This window comes from Salvelinus namaycush, chromosome 34 (genome assembly GCF_016432855.1).
Source record: "Salvelinus namaycush isolate Seneca chromosome 34, SaNama_1.0, whole genome shotgun sequence".
NCBI classification, from domain to species: domain Eukaryota; kingdom Metazoa; phylum Chordata; class Actinopteri; order Salmoniformes; family Salmonidae; genus Salvelinus; species Salvelinus namaycush.
This window is the reverse complement of record NC_052340.1, coordinates 15,881,769-15,894,559: the sequence shown is the minus strand read 5'-3', so window position 1 is coordinate 15,894,559 and position 12,791 is coordinate 15,881,769. Positions and strand designations below refer to the sequence as shown.

The following is a 12,791-nucleotide window of genomic DNA, read 5'->3' as shown; positions in this document are numbered from 1 at the left end:
TGTATTAGAGGAAACCTGACTAGGAGGACAAATAGGACTAACCTCTGGTCGTGAGAGAGGTCCATGGCGCGGACACCAGCATCACAGCCTGGGTAGATGTAGAGCTGTTTGAAGTCACAGGCCTGCCACACCTCCACCACCCCGTTGTCTCCTCCTGTCACCAGGTTCTGACCGTCACTACTCAGCATAATGGCCTAGGGAGCACATCATAATAATGATATAATAATACATTACATTTAAATAAATAAATAATCATAACATCTACCTCAAATGACAGCCTAGGCCCTATGTAGTAAACTACTTTAGACATTTAGACCCTAGTCGCTATGTAGTACACTAGGTTTGAATATTGCTGTCCATCAATGATTCCCAAACAAATTGACTGAGCTTGAGCAATAAAAAAAATAAAATAATATACTGTATATAGATATATATATTGCCCTATATGCAAAGTTGGTAGAATCTTATTCAAAATTATTCACGGCTATAATGGCTGGCAAAGGTGCTTCCACCATGGGGTGTGAAGACATATGCAATCAAGATACTTTAATAACATATATATTATTATTATTATTAATTTGGTGAATGTTCTATAATTCTCTTTCACTTTGAAAATGTGGAGTAGGTTCTGGAGATCAGTAGACCCCCCCACTGAATCCCGTTTTGAAATGTCATTTTAAGACTGTAAAATGTGAAGACTGTGCAAGGCGTGTGTAGACTTTCACTAGGCACATACTGTATCTGTGGTCTTACCCGTGTTGAGTCGTTGACCTCCATCTGAGCCAGGAGTTTTCCGTTGATGCTGAAGTTACAGAAACGTCCTCTCTCGTAGCAGATGATACAGTGGCCCTCGCTGGACACAGATATGAGGCGGGGACACATGCAGTTATCTGGGCCCTCCAGGGCCCGCAGCAGGTCCCCTGTTATAGTGTGGACCAGACACGGACCCTCTGGAGGGAGAACAAGATAGAGTTACACACTAACACGCACGGATGCATGGACACATGCACACACACTATTTCAAGGATGTTACTCAACATTCCACACCTAACTAAGATATCTATGTACTGTGGCATGTAACATTACAGTCCTATCAGCCAACTCACATACCATAACCATTACCATCACCTTACCAGAGGCATGTACCACAGCTAATAGCTATGACTATATCCATTGTGATCCTAGCTGAAGAGTGAGATAGTCTGTTCTCAGAGCCAGCTGATGACAGAAATGCCCAGGAAGCTGATTTCCCAGCTCTGGTTCACATCTTTGACAGTTCTGTATAGTTATGTTTTTTAAATACTGTGACTTCGATTTTATAGTACTTATTTTCTATAGTGCCTTGGGTGTGAGAAAAGCACTTTATATACAAGATGAATTATTATTATTAGATGGAGATTAAACTGTAGTACTCTACTTTGGACCATTGGTGGAAAAAGTACCCAATTGTCATACTTGAGTAAAAGTAAAGATTCCTTAATAGAAAATGACTCAAGTAAAAGTGAAAGACCCAGTAAAATACTACTTGAGTAAAAGTCTAAAAGTATTTGGTTATAAATATACTTAAGTATCAAAAGTAAAAGTACAAGCATAAATCATTTCAAATTGCTTATATTAAGCAAACCAGACGGCACAATTTTCTTTCTTTCTTAAATAGCCAGGGGCGCACTACAACGCGCCAACATTATTTCCGAACGAAGCATTTGTGTTCAGTGAGTCCCCCAGATCAGAGGCAGTAGGGATGACCAGGGATGTTCTCTGTTCAGTGAGTCCCCCAGATCAGAGGCAGTAGGGATGACCAGGGATGTTCCCTTGATAAATACGTGAATTGGACCATTTTCCTGTCCTGCTAATCATTCAAAATGTAACGAGTACTTTTGAGTGTCAGGGAAAATGTATGGAGTAAAAAGTACATTATTTTCTTCAGGAATGTAGTGAAGTAAAAGTAAAAGTAGTCAAAAATATGAATAGTAAAGTAAAGTACAGATACCCCAAAAAACTGCTTAAGTAGTACTTTAAAGTATTTTTACTTAAGTACTTTACACCACTGCTTTGGACCAGAGCCCTTGGGCCCTGGTCAAAAGAAGTGCACTACACAGGGAATAGAGGACTCAAGCTGTCTCTGCTGACCTTTGGCTCCACTGATGACCAGTCCCAGCTCGGCACACACAGAGACACACACCACCTCATGGTCATGACCGGTCAGCACAGCTCGCGGTGCCGGGTAGTCACCTGGAACACAACACAACAGTTGGGTTTTATTAATAACAACACACAACGGCTTGAGATTGTTGCAACAGAGTGCACTTGACTGGAGGATGCACTTATAAGGAGCAACTGAAAATAATGTAATGAACTAAGAACTGACTGAGCATATGTGTTGTTATGTTGATAAATAACTGACCACAGTCATGGTGAGAGTGACTCCCACCCAGCTGCTGCCAGCAAGGTCCTGGTTAATTGTCATTTAAATGTTGTGACGACAGATCACCCTCTTCCCCAACTCCCCTCCCCTCACACTGTCCCATGATTGATGACGGCTGGGGGAGAGGTTAAAGAGGGGAGGTCTTGGACACCTGGAGTCTTTCCCCTTCTCATCCTCTCCTCTCCTCTCCTCTCCTCTCCTCTCCTCTCCTCTCCTCTCCTCTCCTCTCCTCTCCTCTCCTCTCCTCTCCTCTCCTCTCCTCTCCTCTCCTTCACCCCTCTCTCCTCTCACCCCCTCTTTCCTCTTCTCTCATCCCTCTCTCCTCTCCAGTCCCTTAGAGAGTAGGACCAGAGCAAACATGTCAGTCCTAGGACAGCGGTGAGGTGGCTGATGGGACATGTGTCAAAGAAAGCCTCCAGAGACCACGACTCATCCAGCTCACCTGCCCTACAAAAGATTCAATCAGCCAGCACTGAACCCCCCCCCTCGCCCCCAACCCCCCTCAGCCAGCCAGCCAGCCAGCCAGCCAGCCGACACAACACAACCACCCCACACCTACCTCCCCACACTGCCTCACATTTCAGTGGTATGGGCCGAGCTGGGCCTGAGAGGCAGAGGGGGATTGAGCTGGAAGTTATTTTAATGATCAGGGGCCTCATTTAAATATGTACATTCCTCCCTAAATTCTGGCAGATGTGGAGATTCTGGGATTTGTTTGTGCAACTAATTATTGTGATTTATCAAACTGTCATATGCAAAATATATGCATGTTTTCATTGTTAAATCAGAGCTATACTATATTTGTGAGCTCTCGAACGTGCGTGTCACCACTACTCTGACTCCTCCCCTCCGGCGTTCGACGTTGCCTGTTTACTAACCACCGGTCCTGGCAACCCTTCATTACGCACACCTGGACCTTATCACTTCCCTGATTACTCCCCCTATTTATACTGTAGCACTCAGTTGTTATTTCCCATCAGGTGTTATTGTCTCTGCTTCCATGTTCAGACGCATTCCTTGTTTTTGTATCGTTATGAGTTCGATTACATTAAACTCCCCAACTGCACCTCCTTCCTGACTCCCTGCGTCTACATTACAGTGTGTTACAACCCCACCTGGTAAACGACCTCATTTGCTGTATGATTTGGATATGTTGGAACTGGGTCATGACTCATGACACTTTCTAAAAGAAAGCGCAATGGCAAATACGATCACATTTTTGGAGAGGTATGGGCAGAATGTTTTTTTCTTTTTGTGTTTCTCAGTTTGTGTTTCTATCTCCTGCCTTGGTATAGGCTCTGAATTTAAATAGATTATGATATTGCGCTCCTATCGCAAAGCAGTACTGTAGCCTACCCATACTGTTACATTTAATTAGGCTACCGGTCTATTTACTTTCAATCATATATTTGGCTATTAAATAAGCAATGGATAAATGGATAAATGGTAGCCTAATATTTGTTGTGTAGCGGAAATAAACCAGTCATGTCAGAAATGGAGATACATGTCCTGTAATATGATTATGATTTAGGCCTATACAGTTCATATGGAAAGTATTCAGACCCCTTGACTTTTTACACATTTTGTTTCGTTACAGCCTTAATCTAAAATTGATTCAATCGTTTTTTCCCCCGCATCAACCTACACACAAAACCCCATTATGACAAAGCATAGATTTTTTTGCAAAAGTATAAAATAAATATCACATTTACAGAAGTACCCAGACCCTTAACTCAGTACTTTGTTGAAGCACCTTTGGCAGCGATTACATCCTCGAGTCTTCTTGGGTATGACACTACAAACGTGGCACACCTGTATTTCGGGAGTTTCTCCCATTCTGCTCTGCAGATCCTCTCAAGCTCTGTCAGGTTGGATGGGGAGCTTGAGAGGATCTATCTACAGCTATTTTCAGGTCTCTCCAGAGATGTTCGATTCTGTTCAAGTCCGGGCTTTGGCTGGGCCACTCAAGGACATTCAGAGACTTGTCCCGAAGCCACTCCTGCGTTGTCTTGGCTGTGTGCTTAGAGTCGCTGTCCTGTTGGGAAGGTGCATCTTCGCCACAGTCTGAGGTCCTGAGCACTCTGGAGCAGGCTTTCATCAAGGATCTCTCTGTACTTTGCTCTGTTCATCTTTCCCTCGATCCTGACTAGTCTCCCAGTCCCTACCGCTGAGGAGTGGCTTCCATCTGGACACTCTACCATAGAGGCCTGATTGGTGGAGTGCTGCAGAGATGGTTGTCCTTCTGGAAGGTTCTCCCATCTCCACAGAGGAACTCTGGAGCTCTGTCAGAGTGACCATTGGGTTCTTGGTGACCTCCCTGACCAAGGCCCTTCTCCTCCGATTGCTCAGTTTGGCCATGCGGTCAGCTCTAGGAAGAGTCTTGGTTGTTCCAAACTTCTTTCAATGAAGAATGATGGAGGCCACTGTGTTCTTGGGGACCTTCAATGCTGCAGACATTTTTTGGTATCCTTCCCCAGATCTGTGCCTCGACAAAATCCTGTCTCGGAGCTCTACGGACAAGTCCTTCGACCTCATGGCTTGGTTTTTGCTCTGACATGCACTGTCAACGGTGGGACCTTATATAGACAGGTGGATGCTTTTCCAAATCATGTCCAATCAATTGAATTTACCACAGTTGGACTCCAATCAAGTTGTAGAAACATCTCAAGGATGATCAATGGAAACAGGATGTACCTGAGCTCAATTTCGAGTCTCATAGCAAAGGGTCTGAATACTTATGTAAATAAGGTATCTGTTTACATTTTTTTATACATTTGCAAAAATGCATAAATACCTGTTTTCACTTCGTCATTGTGGGGTATTGTGTGTAGATTGATGAGGATTTTAACGTGACAAAATGTAGAAAATGGCAAGGGGTCTGAATACCGTCCGAATGCACCGTATAATAAAAGTAAAATAAACACATTAGTCTACATGCTGCTATGTGATCTCCTTACCAATGGCAAATGCATTTGTTATAATTAGGCCTGTTTTAAATGTTTTTATTAGCCTACCATTATAACAATTTCTCCGCATCAAACACCTCAATTTTCTTCAAAATAACAATATTTGCTTGCAATACAGTTGATTAACCACTAGATGTTATGCATGATCATGGTCTGAGATTTGTGTGGATAGGAAAACTTTCCCATCAAGTTCAACATTTATAAATAGCAACCTTCACAGGAAAACTGGTGCACGCAAGGTTTAGAGTCTTTTGTGTGCGCATGCACTTTTGATAAATGAGGCCCCAGGTTTTAGTACAGATGCAGGCCGATGTAGTTGCAACACTAGAGGGCACTGTTCTCTCCCTGCTGCGGTTTACAACATCAACATTGTCAAATATAATACTCTCCTAACTTTTAATTTCTACAGCCTCTAGAGCGCTGTGCACTGAAATCTGATAAAAAGTATTAACTTTAATCTTAAAATTGTATCATAACTGATAATGATTCATTGCTTTATAAATCATACAACTAAATAGCTAATATATAGCTACTGAAGACTACTATGTGTTTCATCTATAGAAATGAGCAGCTTAAAACCTGTCTAGGACATGCGTTCCGCTAGCGGAACCCCTCGACAACATTCCGCTGAAAAGGCAGCGCGGGAAATGTAAAAATATTTTTGGGAAATATGTAACTTTCACACATTAACAAGTCCAATACAGCAAAGGAAAGATAAAAATCTTGTTAATCTACCCATCGTGTCCGATTTCAAAAATGCTTTACAGCGAAAGCACAACATATGATTATGTTAGATCACCACCAAGTCAAAAAAACACACAGCCATTTTTCCAGCCAAAGATAGGAGTCACAAAAAGCAGAAAGAGATAAAATTAATCACCAACCTTTGATGATCTTCATCAGATGACACTCATAGGACATCATGTTACACAATACATGTATGTTTTGTTTGATAATGTGCATATTTATATCCAAAAATCTCAGTTTACATTGGCGCCATGTTCAGAAATGCCTCCAAAATATCCGGAGAAATTGCAGAGAGCCACATCAAATAACAGAAATACTCATCATAAACTTTGATGAAAGATACATGTTTTACATAGAATTAAAGATACACTTGTTCTTAATGCAACCGCTGTGTCAGATTTCAAAAAAAACTTTACGGAAAAAGCACACCATGCAATAATCTGAGACGGCGTTCAGAAAGAAAATAAAATTATCCGCCATGTTGGAGTCAACAGAAATACGAAATTACATTATAAATATTCCCTTACCTTTGATGATCTTCATCAGAATGCACTCCCAGGAATCCTAGTTCCACAATAAATTGTTGTTTCCCAATAAATTGTTGTTTTGTTGTTATGTCCAAGTAGCTACTTTCTTTAGCACGTTTAGTACACATATCCAAACGCTTGTGCAGGTCCAGGTGAACGTCGGACGAAAACTTCAAAAAGTTATATTAGAGGTTGAATAAACTTGTCAAACTAAGTATAGAATCAATCTTTAGGATGTTGTTATCATAAATATTCAATATCGTTCCAACCGGAGAATTCCTTCGTGTGTAGAGAAGCAATGGAACACAGGTCGCTATCATGTGAAATGCACGTGACCAGGAAATTGCTCTCTGCCAGTAACCTGACTCATTCCCCTCTTATTCAGCCCCACAACACAGTAGAAGCCTCATTCAAGTTTCTAAAGACGGTTGACATCTAGTGGAAGCCGTAGGAAGTGCAAACAGATCCATATCCTACTGTGCATTCAATAGTAGGGACTGAGTTGAAAATCGACCAATCTCAGATATCCCACTTCCTGGTTGGATTTTTCTCAGGATTTCGCCTGCCATATGAGTTCTGTTATACTCACAGACCTCATTCAAACAGTTTTAGAAACTTCAGAGTGTTTTCTATCCAATGTTAATAATAATATGCATATATTAGCATCTGGGACAGAGTAGGAGACAGTTCACTCTGAGCACGCAATTCATCCAAAAGTGAAAATTCTGCCCCCTATCCCAAAAATGTTAAAGGAAAACTCCACCCAAAAACTATCTTTTGGTATTAGTTTCATTAGTCCATTGTTAGCATAGTCCCAAAATGTTCTGCTTGTCAACAATCAAGTTTTCAAGATACAGAATACAGAAATCATTCCCATTTGATGCGTTTTGCATCACATGATGCTGAGTTTTGCATCATATGAGGATTTCTGTATTTTGAAAGTTACATATCTTGAAAACTTGATTGCTGATAAGCAAAACATCTTGAGACTGTGTCAACAATGGACTAATGAAACTAATACAAAAAGGTCGTTTTGGGGTGTAATTTTCCTTTAAATGTTCACTCAGAAGTGTGATGGATATCTGATATCAAACAACCTGGTTTGATTGATATGGAATATGAATAGTAGAAGTTCTCTCCATAGAAGTAACATTCCTTTGTTAGGGAAGGTGCACAGTACAGAAAGCGGCGTGTATGTGTGTATGTATGTGTATGTGTGTGTGTGTGTGTGTGTGTGTATGTGTGTGTGTGTGTGTATGTGTGTGTGTGTATGTGTGTGTGTATGTGTATGTGTGTGTGTGTATTTGTGTGTGTGTGTGTATGTGTGTGTATGTGTGTGTGTATGTGTGTGTATGTGTGTGTGTATGTGTTTGTTTATGTGTTTGTTTATGTGTGTGTGTGAGTACCATTGGAGTGTTTTCTCCTGTAGTACCGTGCCGTGGCCCCCTCTACTAATTGGAACAAACCAATCTGAAATTCTTAATTAGCTTCAGTGAAGATAATGAGAAAACCCTCACCTCAACCACAGCCCCATGTGAACCCAGTTCATACACAGTACTAAATAAAATAATTCAAAAATACTTTACCATAGAGCATGACTTAGACACAGAGGATCATTAGCTTATTTTCTTTTTAAGAAGCGGAGAGGTGTGTGGTGAAGACATGGGCGTCTCTCTCGCCAGAATGCATGCACTCAACTCTCCAGAATGTGCTCCGCTGTCTCCTGTCAATTCTTGCACATTGTTCATTGTGTGAATTGTTTTGATTCTTTATTTTTTAAAATCAATTTCTTATGTAACCAGAAGGCCTAGTAAATCTTCTATTAATCCCTTTTATTTGGTTACATACATTTCTGTTAACGCATGTATTACAGTAATTTACCGTTCTCATTCTCAGAGTGGAAACGTTGTTTGCAGAGTTCACAACCTGCTACACTTGTGAGAAACAAGTTTTGGTTTATTTCATAACCAATGGGAGTTTTGCCAATTTTTTCATTGTCTTTTGTTTGGAGTCCTCCATGTGAACAATGAGCATGTGTGTGGTTTCTCTGTCCTGATAGCGTTGAGGGGGAGAACGGCTGAGCACGTAACCTACTGAGTTGACACAATGTTGCACTTAACTAGTGATAGCTCAAATCGAGACAGATAGAAAGGGAGGCAGACAGTCAGAGTGGAAAGATTAATGCGATTGAAGCCGTTTGTATTTTACTTAGTTGACGATGGAAGTTATTGGCCTACTGCTGCATTGGCTATAGTCTATCTCTGCGTTCCATGCTCTAATTTCTTTAGCCACCAATGGATCACGGTGTATGATGTGTCCATATGGCAGAGACTGGTGCTCTTGCATTAGTTGCATTTTTACTTTGACATTTTTATTATTTTAATTCAGACTTTTATGATTAACCAAATGAAAATTATTTTGAAAAACGAAAACGTTATTATTAAAGTGAAAGTGTTCCACGAAAATGTGCATATCAAAATAAAATAACTGGTACGCAGATAGGTAGAAATAGTAGGATAAATTGTTAGCTTCAACAAACTTGAAACTCACGAGCTACCTATGGTCTTTGTTATAACACACATTAACAACATTTGAAAAAGAAACGGGCCCGCATAGAGAAATCAAATGCCCGTCCAACTGCTTCGTTCTGGCACCAGCCGTGCTCCTTGTCTCTGTCCATCATTCAATACCAGAATGGAAACCTGGAGTTTCACTGCTGATCAAAGACTTTTAATATAATAATCTACCTTTATAAACCCCAGCTCCACTATGGTGTAATTAATTTGAGCTGATATGAATAGCTTCTTCTCTTCACATGTGGCACTGCATCTCAGTGTTCGACAGACTCTGGTTCGATTCCAGGCTGTATCACAATCGGCCGTGATTGGGAGTCCCATAGTGCGGCGCACAATTGGCCCAGCATCGTTCGGGTTTGTGTTCTGACTTACTGTTGTTGGGGTTGTCTCCTATGATGTGGTGTCGTCCGCTCCAGTACCACAGTAGCAGTGTAGCATCTCTGGACCCTGACACGATGTAGCAGTCTCCCCCGATGTAGCTCTCTGACCTGGCCAGACACGTCACCACGTCCCAGTGGCCAAACACTATCTGGGTCAGCTTACCTGCAGCACAGAGACAGTATTATGATATAACCCTATGTGTAGTATAGTAGTATAGTATAGTAGTAGTATTATGGTGGTACTATAGTAGTAGTACCATGGTAGTTAGTATTACCTGTCTCAGTAGAGTAAACTCTGAAGCTCTTGTCCCAGAAGCCACAGACCAGGATGTAGCGGTTGTCGGCAGTAACCACGAAGCAGTGTGTGTTGATCTGGATGCTCTGATCAACCAAGTCTGTGATCTGACGCTTGTTACTCCCGGTGTTGTTGGCTACACACACACACAGAGGGATAACTTAGTTAGAATTCAGTACAACGGTCTGGCCTGGCCTCAGGGTTACACTCACCAATCAGAGGGATAACTTAGTTAGTATTCAGTACAATGGTCTGGCCTGGCCTCAGGGTTACACTCACCAATCAGAGGGATAACTTAGTTAGTATTCAGTACAATGGTCTGGCCTGGCCTCAGGGTTACACTCACCAATCAGAGGGATAACTTAGTTAGTATTCAGTACAATGGTCTGGCCTGGCCTCAGGGTTACACTCACCAATCAGAGGGATAACTTAGTTAGTATTCAGTACAATGGTCTGGCCTGGCCTCAGGGTTACACTCACCAATCAGAGGGATAACTTAGTTAGTATTCAGTACAATGGTCTGGCCTGGCCTCAGGGTTACACTCACCAATCAGAGCGATAACTTAGTTAGTATTCAGTACAATGGTCTGGCCTGGCCTCAGGGTTACACTCACCAATCAGAGGGATAACTTAGTTAGTATTCAGTACAATGCTCTGGCCTGGCCTCAGGGTTACACTCACCAATCAGAGGGATAACTTAGTTAGTATTCAGTACAATGCTCTGGCCTGGCCTCAGGGTTACACTCACCAATCAGAGGGATAACTTAGTTAGTATTCAGTACAATGGTCTGGCCTGGCCTCAGGGTTACACTCACCAATCAGAGGGATAACTTAGTTAGTATTCAGTACAATGGTCTGGCCTGGCCTCAGGGTTACACTCACCAATCAGAGGGTCCATCTCTATGGGCAGGTGGTGGGCCTGTTCCAGGGAGTAACCTGGTGCTCCTCTCAAACCTGGAAACACACACACACGTATATATCACACACACACACACACACACACACACACACACACACACACACACACACACACACACACACACACACACACACACACACACACACACACACACACACACACACACACACACACACACACACACACACACACACCCTGAGCACCTGCTCTATGGTCAGAGGTTGGTTCATGAAGGTTTCCATGAAGCTTATTGATTTCAGTTCCTGACTGTCAGGCTGAGTAGAGCTATGATCCCCTGGAGGGAGACTGGAGGGCAGAAACACAGCAGCATGCTGGGAATATGAAACCCTTATTATTCTGCTCATTATTGTTGGAACCCAGAACACTTTTCTTCTCTCCAACAGAATAACATTGGAGCTGCAGCTGTGGTCATTAACGACAGAATGTAAGGCTCCACTCAGGTACTCAACTCGGTGTGTGTGTGTGTGCGTGTGTGTGTAATGAGTGTGTGCTCCGGTGACAGATGTGGAAGTGTGAGGAGAATGTGGTGCAGTCGCAGCCTAATTTCCCAGTAAGCTTTGCAGTGACCCTTGACCCTGAGGTGAGTTTGGTTTCCGAGAAGTGTGTATGTGTGTGTGTGTGTGTGTGTGTGTGTGTGTGTGTGTGTGTGTGTGTGTGTGTGTGTGTGTGTGTGTGTGTCTGTCTGTGTGTGTTTGCGTTAGTGTGTGCATATTTGTGTATGTGTTTGTGCACCTGCGTGTGTGTGTGTTCCTTGGAGTGTTGGTGGGTAATGTTGTTCACACATGCCTGAGGACCAACATGTGGAAACACTCAGACTCTCTTCACCTGACCAAGGGGTGTAGCAGAGTGGGTGATATGATGCAGTGGTAAGGCACTGGTCAAATGAAGTGGACTATATAGGGAATCAGGTACAATTAGGGACTGTGGAGATGGTGCTGGCTAACTCTGGTTTGTCCAGACCCAGGCTGTGCTCCAGACCCAGGCTGCTACAGACCCAGGCCCAGGCTGTGCTGTGCTACAGACCCAGGCCCAGGCTGTGCTGTGCTACAGACCCAGGCTGCTACAGACCTGAACAGCTGTAGTGCATATACTAGCCCTGGTTGGTATGGAGGGGTTTTACAGCGCCACTGCTGTGGTAGGTAGCACATGTGGTGGAGCACGCAATTCATTTTACAAGAGCATGTGTGTTCTGGCCTGTGAGTGTGTGTGTGTGTATGTGTGTTCTGGCCTGTGAGTGTGTGTGTGTGTATGTGTGTTCTGGCCTGTGAGTGTGTGTGTGTGTATGTGTGTTCTGGCCTGTGAGTGTGTGAGTGTGTATGTGTGTTCTGGCCTGTGAGTGTGTGAGTGTGTGTATGTGTGTATGTGTGTTCTGGCCTGTGAGTGTGTGAGTGTGTGTATGTGTGTTCTGGCCTGTGAGTGTGTGTGTGTGTATGTGTGTTCTGGCCTGTGAGTGTGTGTGTGTGTGTATGTGTGTTCTGGCCTGTGAGTGTGTGTGTGTGTGTATGTGTGTTCTGGCCTGTGAGTGTGTGTGTGTGTGTGTGTGTGTATGTGTGTTCTGGCCTGTGAGTGTGTGAGTGTGTGTATGTGTGTTCTGGCCTGTGAGTGTGTGTGTGTGTGTATGTGTGTTCTGGCCTGTGAGTGTGTGTGTGTGTGTGTGTATGTGTGTTCTGGCCTGTGAGTGTGTGAGTGTGTATGTGTGTTCTGGCCTGTGAGTGTGTGAGTGTGTGTATGTGTGTATGTGTGTTCTGGCCTGTGAGTGTGTGAGTGTGTGTATGTGTGTTCTGGCCTGTGAGTGTGTGTGTGTGTATGTGTGTTCTGGCCTGTGAGTGTGTGTGTGTGTGTATGTGTGTTCTGGCCTGTGAGTGTGTGTGTGTGTGTATGTGTGTTCTGGCCTGTGAGTGTGTGTGTGTGTGTGTGTGTGTATGTGTGTTCTGG

General features: G+C 43.0%; 1 protein-coding gene across 1 annotated transcript in view; it reads right to left on the bottom strand.

The window, feature by feature from the left end:
• The window catches only part of LOC120029212 (neurobeachin-like), a 327,891-nt gene that overhangs the window by 875 nt on the left and 314,225 nt on the right, over window positions 1-12,791 (bottom strand). Inside the window, exons 53-58 of the mRNA XM_038974506.1 lie at window positions 10,799-10,870; window positions 9,897-10,052; window positions 9,614-9,784; window positions 2,131-2,232; window positions 754-950; window positions 43-194 (exon numbers count right to left, since the gene is read on the bottom strand). Of these exons, the coding sequence (XP_038830434.1) occupies window positions 43-194; window positions 754-950; window positions 2,131-2,232; window positions 9,614-9,784; window positions 9,897-10,052; window positions 10,799-10,870 (850 nt within the window). The remainder of the gene's footprint in view (window positions 1-42; window positions 195-753; window positions 951-2,130; window positions 2,233-9,613; window positions 9,785-9,896; window positions 10,053-10,798; window positions 10,871-12,791) is intronic.